Here is a 24,720-nt window from a genome sequence, read left to right as displayed (position 1 = left end):
TTGCGGAAAACAAGACAAAAATACTAAGAATTTTTTTCTTGAAAATAATTTTTTGCAGTGTACTAAATCAATTGAAATTATAATGAAACATCTGATACTGTTTTAGGCACACATAAGTTCAAAATCTAGGTTGATGACTTTAATAAAATCGAGGCACATGTATTATTAATTTAATGCATATTAAAAAAGACAGCATGCGAGATGGGTTTTACCCGCTGTGTACCAAATAACTTTGTTCTGGATAAATTATTCACAGACCACGTACTAAAATAGGTCGGGGACGTCTCTTTATTATTATACGTAATATTGTTCGCTCATGAGGGATGTAGCGTCAAAGATGCATACGTGGGAGATAATATATTCACCCTCACCCATCTCAAAACCACAGGTTTGCTTTAAGAACTAACAGGATTATAATATGATTGGACAAGGTCATTACTGCGTCTGCACACCTATCAAATACTATAGTAAAATCTAGATGTATTACATTACAGTTCCTTATACAGCATCAGATGTTTCATAATTTCCAATCTGTGTTTTATTGATCTATATTTAATTAGCAGACTTTAATTCATTCGAATGATTGTAGCAGTAATTGATTCACAGGTTTGCTAATTTTACACCGATTACAGACATACTGCAATAAGACAGTATATAATTTAGCGTCCAAAGCTTAATTGTTGGGTACAATCGAATGTTTTCTTTTCTAGAATTAACCGCACTTGAAATTAGCAGCTACAATGAAGGAAACCATTTGGCGGCACAGACCACAACCTGAACGAGACCGCATTGTGCAAATTAGGCTGTCCTAATTGTAGCTGCTAATTTTGAATGCAAACGATGTTGTTTTTATCCGTGCGGTTCGTTTGATTGTTTCGTATTTGTATTGATTTGCTTTTTTGTCTGTTTGTTTTGTTGGTGTAATTAAAGCCACATTGGAAACTCCTTTTACGTGGCTAAAGACCTTGTGATTTTACTCTGTTAAAACTTTGACTGGGCTAAATCAAGTGTGTTTGGGTGAACGCAGACAAACGCACGTCACGCAGAATCAGGCCATTAAAAGTCGACTCAAATGCAGCAGCTAAAAAGTTTTGAGGTGGCATTTTTTACTCTCTTTGTGCTTCCCCTATTTTTCTCTTTTCCTCATGTCATTGTATTCTGCATCAAATCCCTTTACATCCCTCAGAGCTTCGAGAAGGTTGGTGTGTTTTTTTTCTTTTTCACTTTTTTTAACCCACAGTAACAGCGAAAATCAACAAGCTTAATTTCTATTGATCTATTGGAAGGCTCATTGGCAATTCGGAGTTTAAAATTAAACCTGCTAAATAAGATTTAATTCTGTGGAAAGAGTTTATTTAATTGCAATAATTCGGGTTCGCTTTTATTTTACCTTTGAGTTTGCATTGTGGGGCCTTTTCTCGTTTGCATCCTTCCGTGTTGCTTTTGCCCAAAGAAATGAAATGATTGCTTATGTGCACATGCTGTTATGAAACGCTAGCGTTTGATTAAAGCACCACGGCCTGTTGCATGATGAATGTAACTGCGCTTGCATGCCTTAAAACGACTGTTGTATGCTTCCTTGTTGCATTCTTGTGTTTTCTAATTTGTTTTCTCCCTTTGTTCAGTCCAAACGGCAACTTTTCCCGAATTAAGCCTTTGTTGGCAACTCGTTTATTTTCTGTCGTGGTGTTTGTGTTTTGTGCACCCTCGGTTTCTTTTCTCAACCCGTTGGTTTGTCAGATGTGGTTTGCGTTTCTGTGCATTGTTGTCCGATGTTTCTGCCTTCTAAAGACCAGTTTGTGCGGATATGCAGACAGTTTTCCACCATCTTCTGAATACAAAGGCTTTCCAGCAAACGAAAACTGTTATGGTTGCAGATACATGAATCAATAGCGGATGTAATGATCTCCCCTCCCCTGACAGAGCCGAGGCTTATTTTGCAGTAGATTTTCTTTGTCTCGCTCTTTTGTAGTTCCTCAGCTCAATCAAACCGGGATTTGTCATTCCTGTGGTCCTTCACGTCTGAAGCCGTGACGTGCAATATAAAAATACACAAATTGGGCCAAAACAAAATAGCGAGCGCTTTGTTTTTGAGCCTTTCGATGTTAATCCTCTGCTAATGCTATAGAGAGGATGACAAATTAATTGCATGCCTATTGCATAGCAGTCTGGTGATTTCTATTACATTAGGCATATCGGTTTCTTGATATTGCATGCAGGCCATTTAGTAACATTTCTTCAATAACAATTGTTTCATTTAACCTACGCTTTTGGAAATAAGTCAGTACACTGCAAAAATCATGATTTAAATCCATGCGTTGTCGTGTTTACCACTTCAAGTATATAAGCATGCGTTAAACAAAATCAGCTTATTTAGAATCAACATTGTGTAAGAAATTAGAAAGTTGAAATATATAAATTTAGTTCAGGATTAATTATTTAAACAAGAACTATTTGCAGATATGATAAGAAAAACATAATTTGAGATATTTGTACGCGATTTTTAATATCTTGTGCAGTGTTGATTCTCAAGTAATTTGTACTTTTTTTTAGAAAGTTGAGCTATTTCTACTGAAGAAAAACAAGCAAAATTGGAGATTATTGCAGTGTACCCATGCTGAAGTGTGCCCAACTCTAAATTTTCACCTTACTCCTAATCCTCTGTATGTTTCTGCACTGCAAAATTACTTTCTGATTTAGTATTTTTGTCTTGATATGTACAAATATCAAAACATTCTTAAATCAAGATGGGGTTTTGAATTAAGTGTCTAACTCTTTTCCAGCATTTAAAAAAAAGTTGCCAGCCATTTACCATTTTTATGATTTTCACAAAGTTTAATGCCTTCCAGAAAATGTTCTTCTTTAAATATAAAAAACATAAATTATGTCAAATAAAAGAACAATCCCTCTGCTTTCAATGAAAAAAACTCTTTCATCCTACCTTTATTTTTTGTCATTTTATTTGGACCAAAAATATCAAATTATCAAAAATATCAAGTGATTTTGTGCATAAAACAAGCAAAAAAAATCCGCCAATGGGGTAAACAAATTTTTCTTGAATTTAGTGTTGAAGATAAATGTTAAAGATTTTTTTGCTTACCCCATTGGCAGATTTTTTTTTTTTTTTGCTTGTTTTATGCACAAAATCACTTAAATTTGATTTTGTTTGGTCTAAAAACTAGACTTATTTTCTTGGGTTGTTTTGCTCATCAGGAAAAGGCATTTTGATTTAAGAATTTTTAGATATTTTTACTGAAAACAAGACCAGAATGCTAAGATTTTTTTTTTTTTGAAAATAATTTTTTGCAGTGTACCTCTCAAATATGGGTAGGTTTCTTCAAAAAGACCAAATTTTGAGCAAAAAGTTGAGATAAGTGCGTTTTTGTGAAGGACTTTTGATAGAGATCAGATTCAGAGCGTTGATCAAAACATACACGGAGTTTGAACTGTTTGCCCTAAGGGGATACTTCCGAGTTTTATTAGTTTGGTAAGAGCGCCACCTGGTGGATAATAGCGGAAATACTGATTGCCGGAAAATTTCGTCATTGGCAGGGAAGCGTTTTCTCTTAATTGACGAGTTAACTGGTCAATGGCGGGGAAAGGGTTAAGAAAAAACTTCTAGATTATTTTCTTACCCCATTGGCAGATTATTTTTTTTTCGCTTGTTTTAAGCACAAATTCACTTAAATTGTATATTTTTTCTAAAAACTAGACTTATTTTCTTAGGTCATCTTGATTTAAGATTTTTTTTATATTTGTACTGAAAACAAGACGAAAATACTAAGAATACCAATATCTTGGGTACAACAGCAGTAACCTTACTTTTTAATTTTTTAATGGAAGCTGCGGTTCATTAATTCGATTTTTTATAATGATGTTGAAAGATCGCATTAGATATGACAAGTTTGTCCAGTTGTACAAATGGCTCACACTGAAAAAATCAATCCCTGCGTCCGCCCTCCTGGACATTACCGGCGTTTCAGATGGATGGTCGTAATGACAAATCACAAGACCATCGTCTTTATTATGTTGGGTGTGATCTTAACACAGTGCCAGCTATCTTATAATGTCTCAGACAAAATGGCTCTCTGAATTATTTAGTTTCACAGACATGGTGTTGTTGGAAAGAGGGGACGACACCACTTGCAGGCGTCACGGCCCTCAGCGTGATTTGGGGGTATAAATAATGAAGTGCTTCACTGCCGCGCCGTCTCTCAGGGTCTGGCATTTATTGACAGAGCTTAATTTTTCATATCCAGCTGTTCCTACTGTGTCATATATGACCCTTTTATCCTGATACACTCTTGGTGTTGTCTGCTGTAACTAATGTTACAGTATCAGCGGAAAATCTCTTTTTGGATTCATATAGATGTACAGTAGTAGATTTTGAACGTTACATTGTAAAAAAAATATGTTGCACTTAAATTTGTACGTTTAAACTTTAAATTTGACTAGCGAGGAGTTGCGTTATATTTTAAAAATAAGGATTAATTAGCTTAAGTTATTTTAACTCCTCACTAATCAAGAAAGTTTAAAGGAGTTGTAATTTCAAATTGATTAAACTTAAAATTTTAAGTGCAACAAGCAGTTTTTACAGTGTATGTGTTTCGCTATAAAATGTTTTTTTAATGCAAAATTTTGCTGTTATTTGCAGTAATTTCTTCACCACCAGTGCACCAAACAGATGTTTGTTTAAGCAATTTGACTTATTTTTATAGACAAACAAATTTGCAATTCTGTCAGGTGCCACTAGAGGTGCTAAAATGACAATGTAGATTTAAAAAAATAATTTCTTACTACTTTTCAACTAAATATCCGTTTCAACAATAAGTTAATTGCTTCCGTATGCTAAAATCCTCTATGTTTCGTAGCTTATCGCGCTTATTTTATGCCAAATTAATAACTTGTTTTTTTTTCAGTGAGGTCGCTAATCTTTCATTGTTGTCGTCTGACGATAAACCTCTTAGCGTTTCGATGTAATGCTAAGTCAAAGAAAATAATTCAGATTCTTTCTAGGAAACGAGAGCAAATGACAGTAATTACTCTTAGGAAACTCAGAGATGCTGGAGGACTGGACTGTATTGTATCCTATAGGCTACGTGCTATGCAATGAATTTATCAGAGTATGCGCATGTAGATGCATGTAAGTGTCCTCACTGTTATCACTTGGGATGTCTTGCATGTCCTTGCATGTGTTATCGTGCTTTTTGGTGTAAAAATGGAAATCTAAGCTAGATCACACCCTGGTTTACTGGTAGACGTGGAGGCACATCCAAATTAATAAATGCGTGTCATCTCCTGACCTTTATTGAGCGGCATTATCGAATAAACAGGGGTTGTGAATGTTCCACAAAGGCACCCATGTTCTTATTTACATGTCTGAAGCAGTCCCGAAACCCTACCGAGACCACTTTGCATCGCTGTAGCAGAGGTCTGTATGTTAATATAAGGAACCCCTGTGGTGTGCATGCAAATGGTCTCTTCGGATTATTGTGGGTTTTGGACATCAAACAGGGTGTAATCTCAGCTTCAAGGTGACTGTAAAGGCTGTGCATTATTTTGGCTTCTCTTCCTCCCTTCATTTTGGGGCTGGACAGACTCTGTCTCACCAAAATGGCCGCTAATGTCCAGCTTTTGGCGTAACTGCCTCCTCACAGTCAAGAAATGAAAGGAGTGTGGCGCTCTTTGGCCTTTTTCTCTTTCACTTGGTTTTACTTCGTCCACTCGAGTTGCTTTTTCTCTCCACATCGGGCTTGAAATGGGATTTGGACTCTGAACCTCAAAGAGATCTTTTTTCTCATTACTTTCACACCGCTGTCGGGCTCCTGGTCTCGGTATATGAAGAGCGTGTCCATTCAATTGGACTTTCCTTTCATTATATTCTTATGAATACCACAGCAGAGAGACCATCACACATCAAACGTCAAGATTTGACCTATAGGATTGTATGTCAGGACTTAGATAAATCCCAGAATGACTTTCTGTTATATTCAATCGCATTTCAAAGCAAAGCCAGGCAGATGAATCGATAGCTTGAGACGTAAACGTCGACATGTAAGATGGCTAATATTTTCTTTTGCTTTGATACTTTGGCGTCTTTATACTTTGAAGTATTCATAGTTGGTTGATCAGTTTCAGTCTGTGATTATAAATCAAGAAAATTCAAGTGGAGATTAGCAGACAAGGCTTTAATAGACATTTTAAATTATGAATTATTCGCAAGGTGAGAGGTTACACCTGTTATTTATTACCAAACGACCAAAGCTTACAGTCGGCAGGTCTGAATGTTGCCTCAGGAAGGAAACTATATTTCAGGAATTCTTTTAAGTTTCGAGAACTGGCCAAAAAACAACATCGCCCATTAAAAGGCCCACACAGAATCTAAACTCAAAATTTAGCAATAACCCCTCCAGATGTGACACACGCAAAGTTGCTTGTTTGATGTTTAAAAGTATTTTCCCTACAATTGATCAAAATGTCAAATGGGAGGAGATTCGGTCTGGGTCTAAATCACACATCATTCTTTCGCTTCATATCGCACGATGTTGTGTCATTGTTTATTTCTTTTACAAAGCCTTTAAAACACACCTGCAATGTGATTTTTGTGTGTGCTGTGATGAATTCACCATATTAAATCTTTTAATTGTGTGGATTCTGTAAATCTATTGTATTGCACTTTGGGGGGTTGCATGTTGTGCGCAGTGTCTGTACCAGCGGGCCTGGTCGATCGTCTCCTGTCCTTTTGTTTTCATCATACTACTGTACGGTCACTGTCGTGCATGACGTTGTGATACATGGGCTGCTTTTTCACCTGTTTTGAATATGCACTATTTAGGGGTGGGTGTTTTTTAATGTCGGTGCTGTTTTTTGTTGCTGTTTTTGTTTTCTCAACCAATCAGCTTAGTTTTTTATATTAAACGAAAGTTCCAGGTTCACTACTAGTCAAGCGTAAATGTGCTGTATATAGTTTTTCATGTGTTTTTAAACTGAAAGAGAAGTCAAAATAATTTTCTGTGGTAAGCAAAATTAGGCTTGAAATGTATTGAACCTGGATTTTTTTTTTTACCTGAACTAAGATAAGTAGTGTATAAAAATTAAATAAACGTTGACTTGCCTTTATGAAGTTATAAACTTAAAGTGAAACTTTAAATATTCATATTAAATTATTTCTTTATGCTATAGATACATATTGAACCTATCGCAGTGACTATTTTAAATTAAAGGACCCATATTATGCAAAATCCACTTTTACAGATGTTTGGACATAAATGTGTGTTGGCAATGTGTGAACACAAAAACCCTACAATGAAAAAAATCCACCCACTCCTTCTTTTTTAATACTCATTATACTAAAGCAGTCTCGTAAGACATGCCCCGCCCACAGCCATTGTTTGACAGTCCATAATTATCATAGTTTCCTCCCTTAGCAAGTTGTACACTGTCTGTCAAGTGAGATACGATTGTCTCAGACTATATGTATAAGAATTATATATATTTTAACCAAACATGCTCAATGTCTTTTTTGGTAAGAGAGTAGACGCTCATTTGCATTTAAAGGTACAGACACGAAAACAGCTCATTTTCGCTCCCACCCAAATAGAGGGATTTTTGACCTGATATAATAAATAAGATGTGGGGTATATTGAGCTTAAACTTCACAGACACATTTTGGGCACACCTGAGACTTAATTTACATCTTGTAAAAGTGGGCATAATAGTTGCCCTTTAAAAAACTAAAAAAGTTTTAAATTACTTTAAAAGTACACTCTTAAAATGCTGGGTTATTTTTAAGACACTGTTGTGTCGAAAGGATAAACCCCAACTTGTTGGTTGTAATTGAACCTATGCTGGGTTGTTTTAACCCTAACCTTAACATTTTTTGGGTTAATTTAAGACAACATCTGGGTTTGTCCCTTTTTGACCCAACGTTGGGTTGCAAATAACCCAGCATTTTATTGTGTGTGTGGCAACTTGCAAAAAACATTTAATGTCAAATGTTGGCCACAACAGCCTTTTCAATTTAATAAATTAGAATTAAACACTTTCTAAAACTTTGATTTTAAAGATTCCCATGTTTATCACAGTGTCAGATTTCGAATTCAAGATTTTTTGGCGCAGTTTGGCTGCATTTTTTTAAGGCGATGGTGAGAGTTTAATCTTGGATTTCAAGCCCTTTTGTGCGAGAAGTCAAAGTTACTAATAGCCGTGATGCTTGTACGCAAGTCGGGCCAGGGAAACAGTATCTGCCCCACCTCACGCTCCCCGTGTGGTTTCCCTTTCGTCTCTTTCCCCCGTGAACGTCCAGTTAATCTTTTCCAGTGTGTCCTCAGTCTGCTGTCTTGCAGCCCAGATTTCGTCCTGCCTCGTGTTCTTTCTCTACCTGTTGTTTCTGTCCATCCTGTGTCTGTGTGTGATTACATTTTTGTTTTATTAGTTTGTTTGGTCGATTATGACCTAAGCCCCGGCACTTAAACCCCATTGCTCTCGCTCTTTCTCTTCTTTCTCCTCTTGCCAAATGTAAATGAGGCATGACCCCTCATCACCCGCCATCTTAGGACACACTCAGCATTCCACTTAATTCCTGTTTCATTGTCATTGCCACCGACATCAATAGGGCAACGGTTACCTGTCTAAAGTTTGGGAGAGCTCATGTTAAACTTTAACGAAATTGGTCATTGATTCATATATGCTAGTTTATTACCGCATCGTAAATAAATCCTATATGTGTATAGCTCTTTCCAAAACCTTGTGAGTTCCCTACCTAGAAAGCATTTTAAGGCATATGTATGGTTGATACAAAAGGTAGAAACCAAATTCTTAGAGGGACATTCCACTTTTTTGAGGGTGTGCTCATTTTCCAGCTCCCCTGGAGCGAAGCATTTCATTTTTATCATTTTTGGAATCCATTCAGCCAGGTCTGGCGATACGACTTTTGGCGTGGCTTAGCATAATTCATTGAATCTGATAAGACCATTGGCGTCGCGCTAAAAATAACCAGTTTCATTATTTTTCCTATTTAGAGCTTGACTCTTCTGATATTATGCAGTGCCTGAAAATAGTCCCCTGCTATTGAAAGTAACCAAGGGGACCAATTTTCGGGCGCTGCGTAATATCATTGCACCTGCTGCAGCCATGGTATGGCAGCAAAGTCCAGAATGAGAGTATAGTTTCTAGCCATATCGGCCTAGAAAATCACGACTTTTAATTTTCCGTCAGTCTTTCTACACGGTGTAACTACAGAAGAGTCAAGTTTTAAATGGGAAAAATATCGAAACTCTTTTTTGGTTATTTTTGAGCGCAATGCTAATCAGATTCAATGAATTATGCTAAGCTATGCTAAACATGGTACAGATAATGGATACTAGGTTATAAGAGACTTCCATTCAGCACTGAAATGTATTGTTAAAAATAGTCGAATCACAATATAGATAGCTAATATTTTGTGCATGCCATTTAATTGTATGCTTAATGTAATATTACTTTTTTAGCTTACATACACCAAACTTCAAAGACTCTCTTATACGAAACACTATTTGTGTGATATATAACGTAGTTTCCTGAAGTTTGTAGAGTGAGATTTGCAAGATTAGTTTCAGTCAAGAGCAGGACCGGAGATTGAGTGTCGAGTCCAGATAAAGCTGGATCTTGACTCGGACTCGACACTCAATCTCTGGTCTTGGTCTTGACTTGGACTCAAAGCCAACACTTGTTAGTGTACTGCCCACGAAGGTGACTAAGTAGGGCATACCCTGATTTTGGAAAGGAGCCTGTGAGTCATTATTAAGGTTAAATCATTTCATCTGTCAGTTTAAAATGCAGAAGTTGGGTACATTAAGACCTCCAAAAATTGGCAGGTTGTGGCAAACAAGATAAAGTTACCAAGAATAGACGAACCAGACCGCCTATGGCCAACTCCATAATAGATCCTTCATCATTTCTCTCATGTGTAGATTTGGCATCTCATTAGTGGAGGTGCATTGCTGTCCCTATTATAGTCATCACATGCCATTTTTTGGTTATTTTTTTATTTATTTTGATGTGTGTGCTAATTAGTTAAGTTGAACTGGCAGCTACTTATTGACCGATCTAGAATTTCCGCTGTAAAGTTTGTGTTACGTCCGGCCAGGACTGCAATGTGACAAACACAACCCTGTCACATTACGTCATACTGGCTGGAGACGAAATGAAAGCTTTTCTTCTGCATCGAAGTGGGTTCCCCCCTCGTATTTTCTCCCAACCCTTCCCTTTCTCCACCTTCTCACTCTTCTGCGCGTTTCCTTCTCTTATATTTCTCTTTTCTTCTCCAGTCGTCTCTGTTCGGGCATGCTAGCGACCCTTCAGTTATATTCCTCTATGCATTTTATCTCAAATTTTTCTCTCTGGTTTTATTGCTCCCATTTGGTTGACCTCTTACTTATTTCTGCATGATGTCTGTGAAAATGACAGCTGCATCTATCAATGGAAACGTGTCAGATCTTAAAAAGGCTTTGTCCAGTTGATCTACTCTTAATCACAAAAATCTGATTAAGGTTTCTCATCTTTAGTCCTTTGTCGAGGGACATTTTTAGGTTACAGACATGTGCATACAGTAGCGTTATTTTTGGTACAGACAGGAATGTTTTCTGTACTGTGAGAAATGCTTTAAAAAGCTGTTTCATGCCAAGCTGTACGCTGTGAACTTTAAACTGAAGAGTACAGTTTTAGCTCTTCTCTTTTTTTACAATGCATGATGTTAATTTTGTTCACTGTAGTTAAAGGTCACATAGAGATCTATGTTCAAAGATGAGAAACTCGTAATAGATTTTTGTGTAATTAATCGTGCTGTGATGGGTCAAATATTGGTCAATGGAACCTTGTTGCTATGAATTTGTTGCTTTAATGTCTATCTATATTGTCGGTGAAGCAGTTCTGTTAATTTAGTCATTACTTTTAATTTCTATAAACTTTGTGAAGTTTGTTTAGTTTCATTTTTATAATTTGTTATCCTCTCTTTAGACAACATTTGCGTTCTAAAGAAAGGCTCATTTTCATTGGCCTGTCGTTACCTTTCTCTCTTTCTGTTTATCATTCCTCCGCCCGTCCCAGTTCGACGCGTGCCACCTCGTTTCTCCATCCTGCCCACCAGCCACGAGATCATGCCAGGAGGAAGCGTCAACATCACTTGCGTCGCAGTGGGCTCGCCAATGCCCTACGTCAAGTGGATGCTAAACTCGGAGGACCTGACCCCCGAAGACGAGATGCCAGTGGGCAGGAACGTCCTAGAGTTAAACGGCGTCCGAGAGTCGGCCAACTACACCTGTGTGGCCATGAGCAGCCTGGGCATCATCGAAGCTGTGGCCCAGATCGTCGTCAAGTGTAAGACTTGAGCCGTCAAGGTTACTCAAGGACCATTTTGGATTCAACTCATAAGATAGTTGAGTCCAAAATGTGTTCAAGTTGGGATTTCTCAAATTATACATCTAGCCCTAGTGCATTGTTGAGTTAAATCTTGAAAGCCTATGCAATGTTTGTATTCTCCGCAGCCTTGCCAAAACCTCCGGGTACACCTGTTGTAACAGAAACTACTGCCACCAGTATCACTATTACTTGGGACAGTGGCAACCCCGAGCCAGTTTCCCATTACATCATCCAATATCGTGCCAAGTCTCCAGAAAGCAAATTTGAGACAGTGGAGTCCATCACCACCACTCGCTACAGTATCGGAGGACTTTCTCCAAACACAGACTATGAGATACGTGTGTCAGCCTTCAACACCATTGGCCAAGGGCCACCAAGTGAACCGGTTGAGGCTAGAACTGGCGAGCAAGCTCCCGCCAGCCCCCCACGAAATATCCAGGCTCGCATCATCTCGCAGAACACCATGATGGTGCGTTGGGATGAACCGGAGGAACCCAACGGGCAGATTAAGGGTTATCGGGTGTACTACACCATGGACCCGTCACAAGTCATGAGCATGTGGCAAATCCATAATGTTCAGGACAGTGTGATCACCACCATTCAGAGTCTGGTGCCCTCTGAGACCTACACCATCAGAGTACTGGCCTTCACGTCTGTAGGAGACGGACCCTTCTCGGATCCCATCCACGTCAAGGTGCTTCAAGGAGGTTAGTTGATCAATTCAAGTTGTTTTCCTTGACATTTTCATCACATAAACTGTGTCTAATCTATACATTGTCTTGTAGTTCCTGGACAGCCGAGTAACTTTCAAGTTGGGGAGGTGTCGGACACCAGCGTTCAGCTTACATGGGAACCTGCTTTTGAGAAAGAAGGGATCATCAGTTACGAACTTCATTACAAAGAGGGAAGCCAAGGAACTCAGGTGCCAGATCTTCTTTGATATTGTCCGTACCACAACATTTGTGTTTGGTTTGGTTGTCAATTATTATTTTTAATCAAACAGGTAAAGAAAACGTTCAGTCCAACATCTTCCTACGTGGTGGAGGGCTTACGTGCGAATACAGAGTACTCCTTCTCCCTGGCCGCCGTCTCCAACAAGGGGATCGGAGCCTTCACCAACGAAATATCCCAAAGGACATCCCAAGCCAGTATGTACTCCATTTACTTTCCCTATGGACGTTAGCGGAGGGTTGGGGGTCGGTGTTGTATTTTGATTGAAAAATAGCAAGAAATCGTATCTACTCTAGGTGTCAGATGGGGTCAGGATGTAACAGCACACTTTTTGAAAGGATTACTGTAACCTTCACCCCATTTTCCAATTCGGGGATATTGTTTTTCGACAGCAGAAATGTCAAGAAGTAAATGTTAATGGTGTGCTTTTGTGGTGCAGGGGTTCTTGCAATGGTTGTGGGTTTTTTGTGTGTTTGTTGTGTGTAAATGCATATACAGAGGTGGTGGCGGTGCATCATTGCCTAATGATTTTATTTCCCAAACTCGTTGTACTTATTGTGCATAACATGACTACTACAAACTGAAGTATAAAACAGATTTGTTTAATGAACATTTAGCTCGTGTTTTTAACGAATGATTTTCGTAACTTTGAAATGACCTGATCTTGTTTAGTATAATAGATGCTTTGTCCCTCAGCAGGATGGTTTCACACGCTGTTGACACACGCATCTTTTCCTCCTTTGTTTGTTTTTCTTTCATCTCTGGTCTCTCAATGTCATGGTTATATACTTCAGAGAATTCCTACATGTGAAACAAACAAATCAATCCGGGCTGATTGATCTCCGGCAGGCGTGCCGTTCGCCCCTCCGCGCTCCCTCCTTCTGTGTTCATATTTCTTTTTCATGTGTCAACAGCAAATGCACTTTTTTTCTCCCATGTGACGAAGCACACAAAATAATATCGACTTTGGTGTCTGCCATGGCTTTCCGGCAGATCTCGTCCCTCTGCGTATTACCCAAGCCACACAGTCAGCGACTGCCGGCGCCCGCAGGTAGTCAGCATTTACGCCGGGAGACCGACTGAATTATTCAACCCTCCGGCCTAAAAATAGACCCTTGCTGAGTGGCGTCATGCCTGAAATTGTCAGTGCTTGACTTGCTACTAAAATTTTGCAGTCTGAGATCATTAACGAAAATCTCTTTTACATAACTTTTTTTTATTGGACTATATGCATGAATTTTTGAATGTTTGGTTTTGCCTTACTGACAGCGGCACTCAAGCAAAACCTGATGATCCATGTTATTAAAGCATGATTTGAGAATTTTCCAGAAAGCATCTCGTGTGCTTCAATGGAGACGAGAAAATCTGACCTTTTGTACAAAGAATGATAACATGATCAATGTCACACATTTACATGCAACAATAAAGTGTGATTTTTGTACGACATTTTTTGTTTTAACATATTTTCAATTTTTTTTTTTAATGGTCTCAGACTTTTTAATCCCCTGTAAAGATAAAGTGATTATAAATGAGACCCGTGCTGGCAAAATGAGTCTGAATGCATGCTGCTAATTTAGAGCTACAGGTAAAAGAAAGTATAAATGTCGATTTTGGTCGAAATTAAGGTTTTCATAAAAATAGGTACATTAAGCCCTGGTCTAGTGATCTCAATGCTCTCAATAGTCATTAAATATCTAAAATTATCTTTATTTGTACGTTTTCTGAGAGTTGCACCGTCCTTTTTTTTAAAAAAGTGCAGGTCTTGCACTTAAAATAGTTATTAAGAGAGATAAAGTTTGGGACCTGATTGATGTTAAAAGAGTTATTAAGAGCGATAAGACATGAAAACGATCTTCCTCAGGCTGACTGAAGCATGCATGGACATGCAAGCGCGCAACCCAGATATATAGACTAGAGGTCTTCTCAGGTCCAAAGAAATTTACCCGAAATCACTTTTTACCCGAACTCGACCTGCATAAATACGTTTTTTTTAAAAGAAAGACCCGACCCGAGAAAATTAGACTCGAGTCCGACCCGAACCGGTGGCATTTTTTTAACCCGAATGTAAGCGGCACCAACGTGTGCGCAGTTTGCAGCCCCACACGCAGAAGTCAGACAGAAAAAAACCCTGCTGGTCTCGCAACTAATTTGGCGAGCTGCTCCATTTGTTTTACTTTGTTATCTGACGACGACACAAATGTAACAATTAAAATGTAGGCTACTTTTAAGATTGACTGCCAACGAAAATTAACCTATCGCCAGCCACACAATGTCGCAAGCGCTTATGGCAAACAGAGGAGAGGATTGAAAAGGACATTGATGCACACACGCAAGAGAGTTCGGGTACGTTCAGCAAAAACACATTCATTTTAAATAACACGAGACCCGATGTCGCTATTATTATTCCCGACCCGTGTCCGAGGCACTCGTGAAACTTTTAGACCCGATCGGGTCTCGGTTCGGACCTCAGGTTTTCTGATCTAAGTGGACCCGTGAAGACCTCTAATATAGACACTCTACACAGAATTACAATAAAAATTTCTGTTTGACAAGAAATCACGCAGATATAATCCGTTTTATTTTGTGCCACCATACTTACTAGTGTAACTACTCATGTAACAGTCTTTAAATAGCGAAAACATGAAAGTGTTTGGTGGCTTCTAAATTCATCCCTGTTTGGATCCTAAGGAATTAATGGGGCTAGGCTAAATGCTAACACATTCACGACGCGCTGTACAAAGATTAAGTGCGCGAATTGAAAAAATATAGGTATGTATAAATTCGTCTAAGTTGAGGTAAGAACATAGTAAAATATTGAAAAACTGTGGTGTTTTCCTTTAAGGTGTGGATGCTGTGATTTTGCTTTTGAGCCTTAAAAAATTTTCAATTCGATTTTTGTCAAAATTAACTTTGCGACTCTATCAACCTCAAACACGTGTATGTCAGATTGCAACAAATCAAGTTTTTTTTATATATAAATAACTAAAAATGTGCTCATAACGACTAATTTTGCCAGCACGGTCACAAATGCAGTTAACTAGGGGTGTAACGATAATTTGCGATATACACTAATAATAACTGTCTGGTATTGATTCTGAATCGTCAAGGTAAGATTACGCAGAGCTTTTTCACGTACTATGGCTCTTTGATCAGTTAAAAGTCCTTATTAATCTAAAATCACTGTGAGTTGTTGTATAACATACATTTGAATAAGCAACACCTGCGATACAAATCTATCCTTAAGCCATTTCTTGGAGCTGCACGTGTAAATTGCACTTCTTCACATATTGGATGTAGCGGCATTTCACCATAATTCATTAGGAAGCATAACAAGCAGAATCGTACGACTTATCGTTATACCCCAACAGTAAACTCATTATAGCTGTATTTTCTCCAAATAAATTTAGGCCAATTAGGCCAGAAACTAAATGGGATTTTGATGTCAGGCTCTCTGTTGTAGGTTTAGTTTTTAAGACATGCCCGAAAAGCCACGGCAGCAGATATATGGATCATTTTAACACATCTTCTGTTTCTACCTGTTCAGCTCATTGGTGCAGAATGGGTGGTGTGGGGTTTGGTTTGATTTGGTGCTGGGATGGAATGAATCTTCTGCATTGACACACCGCAAAGTGTGAGAGAGCAAGCACTGAATGCATGCACTACCTCCCCCTATCCCTGGGGGGGCGCTCTGTTCATGCATACTTTCCCTGTTGGCCAAGCCTAGCATGTCCTGTGCTGTGTGTATGCGCGTCTTTACGTTCCATCTCTGTCTCGCCGTACATTTGTGTGTGGTCTTCTGGAAAGATGCAATTTACCTCCTTTATGTTTTCTGGCTCTGTTTACCTTTCTCTCCTTTTCTGAAATCAGGCGTTACCTGATTTGAGTTCATTTTGATTTTGTTTCCCTCTTCTGACACATGAGGAAGCATCTTTCAAGCGTTTTGTTTTTTTCTGTCTTTGGGGTGACACTCAATACTCAACACACAGCAACAGCACATTGCCGAATCCATTAACCCTAAAGGTGAGCGTTAGTATCTCTGGGGAATATTTTGGGACTTACACACCTATAGATGAAATCGCTGACGTCTTCCCTCGAGAAGAAGCTAAAGTGACACGGGTTCGCACAAAACACTGTCAGGGAGGTGACAGGCTTGGACATTTAGGCAATTTAGCACAAACAGCCCCCCAACCTCACACATAAACAAACATTATAGTGTGGATTCCCATGAGGTAAGTGACCATCGTTCAGAGGAAATCCAGTTTGCCACTTTGCGTTCCTGATGTAACCAGACCCAACCTGCTATAACCAGAAGACATGTAGCATATCCGAAATGTTTCCATACCTTAAATGGACCCATTTTTCAACCTAGTTATATGTGTATGGATGTATATATGGTCTCATTAATACATATAATGACCTTAGTAAGTCATTGAAGAGCGTAATGCCTTCAGAGAGCTATTATTCCTGCAAGCTTCAAATCCAATTACCTTGCGGTGCAAAACAGCCATATACGCCAACACAACCGCATTAGATGCATTCACAAACCTATGCAGGCTATAATGAGGGTCATCGTGTTTACCAGAAGCTCCCCTGACACTTACGTGTGTCTGAACATTAATGAAGCGGATTAAATGACCAGCATTCCCTATTCCGAGCAAAGCCAACATCATCCGGTGGCAGGCTGGATTTTCTCACAGACGTGTAAAAGAAAGTTAAATGTGTTTGTTACTTTTTGGGACAGTGCTATTGAATGGACTTTTCAAGTTTTGTGGTCAGCCCGAAAGCCCCTGTGATGGTCAGACGGGCAGTACTCCACTAACCCTTCAGATCCCCCAACTAATGCTTCCCAAATCACGCCAGTGTTGAATGTCAGGGGATGTGACCATATCTGAGGGTTAGCGGAGATAGACACTCCTGTCTTGACCGTGTTGGGTGCCAGTGGCATTCTGGGAAATGCTCTTATCAGTCAATGGATATTGAATGATGCTCAGGATCATACGTGGGGGTTACACAAACTGAGAGCAAGGGGTTTGGCACCGTTCCTCGGTGCTTAAGTCACGATAACAACATCAGGAAATTGAATGAAGGTGGGTGGCTCCAAAAGAAGCAGATATTGTCTAATTTCAGCCCATTTGTGATGGCCACGCAGTCGTTTCGGTCAATAGTTACAAGATGCCAGCAACCACAAGAGGGTTTTCTTTCCAGATAATTTCCACCGTTTCATCCAAACACGTTTAGCTGCCACTTATTGTAATCGCTGTGGATATTTATTATTTTTTAAATTACCGTTGTGGGTCTAAACTTTCAGGTTTTGTAGCTCGCTGATATCAAGATTTCATCCTGCACTCGGACCAGATCGATTACTACAATTGAGAAGTATACAAATGCTTTTCAATAGAGGATGTACATCTAAAATATCTATAAATAGGAAATTAAATTACAGGAAACATCAATCCATTAAGCCCGTTTAAAATTGGAGATCTAAATAATACATTTGCATGACATTTATGCATTTGGCAAACGCTTTTAAACAATCTATAAAGTTAATTTATCCGTATGCGTGTTCCCTGGGGCCAACCATAGACTATATAAAATAGGTACGTAGTGTCTGTGACATCGTCCGTAGGTTTCTAAAAAGCACTTTTGAAGACCAAAGTCATCTTGGAAGGCGGTCACTCTCGGATAACCAAAAATGGGCAGGGGTGGAACGTGGGTGGAGCTAAGGCGCCCGCCTATCTCAACAGTAGTGACAGCAGAGTGACTCAAGTGGCCACTCCCTTAATTATGCAAAAGTTTAAAGAGGCGTGTACACCGAAGCGTTTTAACCTGGCTGAAAACGCAAGGCAGGCCCTGACTGTAGGCACTTGCCAGGTTTAATTGCTATGATACTTCTACTTTTTTTATCAGTCGTTGAACGATGCGCCGGTTGGTTGTTGTGATATTTGTCCCACCCCTCCACCACTGTGATTGGACGGCCAAGTGAAAAGTGACATTGACGAGCATGAACATTTTTATAACTATTGGCGCTGAGCGCGGAAAAAAGCAAAGTGCCGTAGCTCAGCGTGGACAAAACTGGGCATTTTTGAAAACATGGGACGTACACACCAATTCAGCGAGTAGATTGCATACATAGTCAATACAAAGACGCAAATAGACGCAAACTCGTGCGGGGCGATGCAAATGATGGAATTTGACATTGCGATTGGCGCAAAATCTTGCTATTCGCCTCAAACTTGTATCCGCAAAAGTTGAAAATATTTAATTCAAGCGAAAAATTCACATGACACGAAAATCTCGGAAGTAATCAAGAGCGAGGAACGCAACGCTTCACATTTGATGAGGGATGCGATACTTACACGGCATAAGGCTTACTCTAATTTAAACATATGAGTTACCAAAAAATCACCTCTTTACAGTTGTTGTGAAGAGCAAAATTAGCGATATAGACCAAAAACACTTTTTGTAGAAGGCTGTAAACATATTTTTTAGACATTTTACCATGGGGCGTCTATGGAATTGACTTCTTTTTGGAGACTGTCTCTAGCGGCCATTCGATGAATTGCTTTTCTGAAGGTTGCCCCTTGGATCAAACCCATGACCCTTGTATTACTTAATACTTAATACTCTACCAATTGAGCTACAGTGACACTGAATAATGTTGTGCAGTACAGTGATGAAAATTGGCAAATGATGAATGAACCGTTTAACCGTTTTTTTTAACCGAGGAACAAAACAAAAGGTCACACTAGGCTGTTGAGAGGGATTCTGACATAAAAAGGGCTGAATTATATTATATGGGTAAGAATGGTTGGCACTTTGGCTAGGTGCTCGCACCCTGATCTCAGTGTTGTGGATCCCCACGCAAGTGTAAACAGTGAAAATGTGAAGGCTGACTAAAGCACAGGGAAAGCTCTCTCCCTCCAACCCCAAAAATACACACGCACATTTCACACCAAAGGATCCACCGTGAACCCTCGGATAATGGAGGGATGCTAAATTCGGCGAATACGGGAGCGGAATTTGTGAAGCTCAGCAGAGGAGGGAGGGGGGTTTACCCCGCTGAATCGAGTGGGGAAATCTCGCTCGATTCAGGTGCTTGTGGTAAGAAACTCTTTAAAAATGTGTGTTTGAAGATGGCAGGTACGTATAATGTACAAGAAAGTGCTTTGTGTTTTTTGGTTTGGTTTTCAATGCTCTTTCTGTTTGAAGCTTGGTAGCTTTTCTTGGTTTTTATGAGTTCCTAATATTTCCTTTCTAACCATTATTTCAGGGTTTGTTTTTCATTTGACATTATGTTGTGTTGCTTTTCAGACGGTGTTCATCCATTTAAATTTCAGTCACAAATTTGTTTTTTATCTCCTGTTCTGTTCAATTCCCCATCCATTCATTCAAGTTACTTTTAGCTTCAGGGATTTCCATCAGTGTTAGAGCAACCAGGGCTAAAGTAACTTTTTATGCTCACTTTTCAAAGTTCCAAATGGAGATGAATGTTATAGGCCCGCATCTGTCTCTAAAGAGTATAATACCCCCATCCGCACAAGCTTTTAGTGGGCAGGGAGTGTGAAAACCCCTGCGCTTAAAACGAGACTTTTATATTGATTTAGAACGACGCAGGCATTGTAATTTTTAAAATGCACAGGGGAAGTGCCTGAAAAAAGTCTCGAAATACCGCAATGAATGGCCTTCATTCGAATGCAAATAATGTGATCTGTTTCTCCCCTCTTGGTGGAAATATATCCTAAGAGCCCAGAGTATTTACCGTGAGAGATGTGCTAAATCTCACAACAGTTATACTTGGATAAACGACAGCTGTGCCGCACATTCGTCGGCTGCTAAATCTTATGGGCCAGTTTTATTTCTAGACCATTGTGCTCCATAGCTCTGCATGTAAAACATCCCGACTTCTCCAAATCCAAGCTCTTCTGTTTGCATTTGCCCTCGGGTCCATTTCTGTTACTTGTTTTTATTTGTGTTTCGATGTTTGTCGTTGCTTGTTTTGTTTTTGTTTTTTGGTTGGGTTTTCCCTTTTATCATTTTCTTTTTCTCTTTCCCATCTTTTCGTTTTTTGTTTTCCACCTCCTCTCTCCCCCTCCCTATCACCCTTCCCTCCCTCGAACCTGAGCAGAGCCCTCCGCCCCTCCTCAAGACATTAAATGCACCAGCCACAGCTCCACCACCCTGCTGGTAAGTTGGCGCCCTCCGCCGGCCGAGAGCCAGAATGGGGCGCTGGCCGGGTACATAGTGCGTTACGCGGTGGTTGGGGGCGGGCCCGAGGTCAGCGCCGAGCCTGTGGAGGAGCCAACGGTGCCGCCCGACTCCAACCAGATCCACTTGCAGCGGCTGGAAAAATGGACTATGTATCGGGTCACGGTGGCCGCCAGCACCAGCGTGGGTCCGGGCCCTGAGAGCCAGCCGCTGCTCTGCCGCACTGATGAAGATGGTACGTTTTCACGAAATCCTATAATCTAAGCCATTTCATGAAAGATTTATTTACTTATGAAGTCACAGCCATGGTGTCTATCCCGCCATTGACGAGTTAACTCGTCAATTAAGAGAAGCGCTTCCCTGCCAAAGACGAGTTTTTACGGCAATCCATACTTCCGCTATTATCCACTAGGTGGCGTTCTTAACCAACTTATAAAACACTGAAGCATCCACTGATCCAAAAACAGTAAAAACTCTATGTATGTTTTGATCAATCTCTAACAAAAGTCCTTTACAAAAATGCAATTATTTCAGCTTTTTGCGCAAAATTTTGAATTTTTGAAGAAACCGACCAATATTTGAAAGGTGATAAAAAGAGAACAAATGAAGATAGGATGAAACATTTTTGTTGTTATTGTTTGAAAGCAGAGGTCTGTTCTTTCAGTTGAATTATTGTATGTTTATATATTTAAAGGAAAAAAATTAAGGCATTAAACTTTTGTGAAAATGCTGGTGATGGCTGGCACCTTTTTTTAAACACTGGAGGGGAAAGAGTTAAAGAGGTCATTTATATATGAAGTCTTATGTTGCGTTTACACCAGCCGCGATAGAGGCGGCAAAAACTCGCTATTCGCTCGTAGTTGGACGCTTGAACATTTGAGTTTACCCGTTTCATTCGTGCGTGAAATTCTAGTCATTCGAGACATTCACGCGGAATTCTGTATCATGGGAGTGGCTTATGTTGAGACTCCGCTCGCTTCCTGTAATCACGTCACTACTACAGCAAGGTCCTGATTGGTTAACGCGGCGCGTAAATCCAACGAAGTTCAGATTTTTCAACTCGCTCAATTCACGCGGAACACGCTGCGCCTTTCGCGCCATTTGTGCCGCGCCTACCGCTTGACTTAACATGTAAATCACCCGCGCTTGCCGCCTCTACCGCGGCTTGTGTAAACGCAGCATTACACTAGCAACATTAAGTGTGAATTTAAAAACTGAAACTGAAAATTCTGGATGCACTTGACCAAAAACCAAAAATTACTTTTTTATAGTATAGTATTTGTATAATATTAATATTAGACACTTTAATTGTATTAATTTAATGCGTCTGAGAAAATCTATAAAACAATTGAATAATAATTTTTTTTTGAAAATAACACCAAAATTGGATTAAAAATGAAAAGACATTTTTCTTTAAATTTTTATTTTTATGGTTTATATTTTTGACTGTTTTCTCTTTCTGACGAAAACCGATAATGCCGTTTCAGATGAAAATTTTAGTTGGTGGAAATTTCAGTGCATCCCTAATCGCATCCATGTGAAGATAACAAATAATGAGCGAATTATAAAATAGAATAAAACTTTGTGGACAGTCAGAAACAAGACATACAAAATATGGTCATGTTAAATTTGCGTTTGCTTAATGGTCCGTTTTTCTTTGTGATAAAGCAAATTTTTGTCTGCTTTTGCTTTTTCGCAGTCGCAAAAGCAGACAGGCCACTGAAATAAATACAGTACAGCCAGCTAGTGTTTGCAAGAAATCCTGCCGGATGTCCCCTGTGACAGCGGCACTCCGCTGTGATTGACAGCATGGGTTCAAGACACCAGCTAGTAATCAATACAGAACACATCGCATGCTGTGCGTCTGACCCTTCACCGGCCCCTCGGGCTGGCGTGGAGGTCGCCCTGCGGTGGATGTTTTTGTCGGTGTGGTCAAGCGGAGATGTTCGCTGTAGGCGGGTCAAGAGGAAAAGAATTCCTCCCCCAGACGTCTCATGGGAAATCTTAGCAACATAGAGTTATTTAAGTAGTGACATGTTACGAAATTCACGTCCTTCGAGACTCGTGCCGTTAAAGCATCTTATATTGAGGTGAGCCCCGTCGTTCCTCCGCGACACTAGTCGCCTTTTATTGAGCGCGCGGGAAATCTCCTCGCATTGTTACGGAATAACCAGAGACATTAAACGTCAAGGCCTCGTATAAAAGGATTTTCATTACCCCACAGGTAAAAGACTGCAGACAGTGAATTGATCAGAGCCGGGATAAGAATGATCGTTAAAGGGAATGGGATAAAATGGCTGGTCGGGTATATAGGGGTGTGATATTACATTTGATTAAACGTCCCTCAAGATAGCGGCTTAATCAGTAACTCGCTTTCACGTAATTGAATGTACGTACCGGTTGAGACTGGGCTGAGGTTTCTTTCAGGAACGCAGAGGTGGGTATTGAACATCTTGTTCTCTTGTCATAAAATTTTTAGGCGAGCAATTAGGCTTTAGAATATTTATTTGACTATTAATTTTGTATGCAATCTCTTGGGAACTAGGGTTTGCTTTTTGTTTTTTTGACTGGGTCAGTAAGTAAACACTTAGCAAACCCCTCAGCAAAACTCGCACAACACTTAAGAAAAATATGTACACATTTAGTTCACTTCATTGGTCACTCGACCATCAATAAGTTGATACGATTGCATCTTTTTTCCCACCACAGTACCCGGAGCTCCTCCTCGCCGCGTAGAGGTAGAGGTGCTCAACTCCACCTCCATCAAGGTGATGTGGCGCTCCCTGTTACCAGGGAAACAGCACGGGCAGATCCGCGGGTACCAGGTGCACTACGTGCGCGTCGAGAACGGCGAATCCCGCGGCCTGCCCCTCATCAAGGACGTGATGCTGGCTGACGCACAGGTATGTTTACCCCACCATCTCGCAAATGAATGAAAATCACGTTATAAATAATTTAAGGCTTTGCTATTATAGTGTCTGGAATGCTTTCCACAGCAATCCAAAACATCTTATCTAGCAGCAGAATTGCACGGTTTAGTCAAAGCTCTAATTAGGTTAACCCCTCGTAGCGAAGATAAAGTCAACAAAAGCTGATTACGTCTTCAGTATCGAGCGCCACACAAATACCAGGCACTTGAGCACTGCGGTCACAGTTATTCATGTGAAACACAAGTAGTAAAAAAACGAAATGGCCTCTGGCTGAAGTCTGAAATTTTACAACGGGCTTTCAAGACACAAGCAGAGAAATAAGAGATGAGTTGTGATTTTATTTTTCACACAGCTCCAAAATTGACATGCTAATATACAATGAAGCATATATGAAGTTTATATTATGTTATAATTATTTGCATGTGAATTACTATACTATGGGGCATTTTTTCCGGACATGGCTTATCCTAGTCCCAACCTTAAATGCATGTTTTAGCTTTTAATTTAAAAACACTGTGTCCTGCTTAATTTTAACATATTTCGTCGACATTGATTTTTCTTGAGATGCACACCTGTAGTTTTTTTTGTAAGGTATGTTTGTAAAAACTTCTTAAATGGCCTAAAATGAATAAGGCCTAGTTCTGTATTAAATCGCCCCTATGGGGTGGTTTTTTGGACAGGGATTAGACTAGTCCTAGACTAAAATAAATGTAAGAGCTGTCCTAACTGAAAACAACTTGCACTGACATATCTTAAAATTAGGGCCGGGACTTTAACGCGTTAATTAAGATTAATTAATTACACAAAAAATAACGCGTTAAACATTTTAACGCATTTTAATCGCACTTATTAATAGAGTCATTCGTAAATGCTGCAGACCCTGTTTTAGGTCGAGAACTCCGGGGTTGTGATGCAGTGTAAATAAAAGTAGACGGAACCTAAACGAACAGCTGATTTTAACGTGACAACGCATCAATTTCAAAGTAAAAATGATTTATTCAGGTAAATGGAGGTTTGCAACAGAGGTTTTGCCCAATAAACATCTACAAACTACAGATTATTTTAACATGTATCCTAATGTCTGTTATATGTTAATGTTTGAGTATTGTTGGGTTTAAATATTGTTGTAATGTTGTTTTGTTTCAATTTAATTAGTTTATTACGAGTTTAATTTAAGTTTTGTTTCAAATAATTTGTCTCGTAATTATAAACAATGTTTTGTTGTTAGGTTTTGTGA

The 24,720-nt window shown here is 39.5% G+C and overlaps 1 protein-coding gene across 1 annotated transcript in view; it reads left to right on the top strand.

Moving 5' to 3' along the window:
* The window catches only part of ptprsa (protein tyrosine phosphatase receptor type Sa), a 240,010-nt gene that overhangs the window by 152,469 nt on the left and 62,821 nt on the right, over positions 1-24,720 (top strand). Inside the window, exons 8-14 of the mRNA XM_055217681.2 lie at positions 1,187-1,198; positions 11,086-11,355; positions 11,523-12,104; positions 12,183-12,319; positions 12,401-12,545; positions 20,474-20,788; positions 23,263-23,456. Coding sequence (XP_055073656.2) covers positions 1,187-1,198; positions 11,086-11,355; positions 11,523-12,104; positions 12,183-12,319; positions 12,401-12,545; positions 20,474-20,788; positions 23,263-23,456 — 1,655 coding nt within the window. The remainder of the gene's footprint in view (positions 1-1,186; positions 1,199-11,085; positions 11,356-11,522; positions 12,105-12,182; positions 12,320-12,400; positions 12,546-20,473; positions 20,789-23,262; positions 23,457-24,720) is intronic.

This window comes from Misgurnus anguillicaudatus, chromosome 23 (assembly GCF_027580225.2).
Source record: "Misgurnus anguillicaudatus chromosome 23, ASM2758022v2, whole genome shotgun sequence".
Lineage (NCBI taxonomy): Eukaryota > Metazoa > Chordata > Actinopteri > Cypriniformes > Cobitidae > Misgurnus > Misgurnus anguillicaudatus.
Note: the sequence above shows the minus strand (reverse complement) of the source record. Positions and strands in the feature narration are given on the sequence as shown.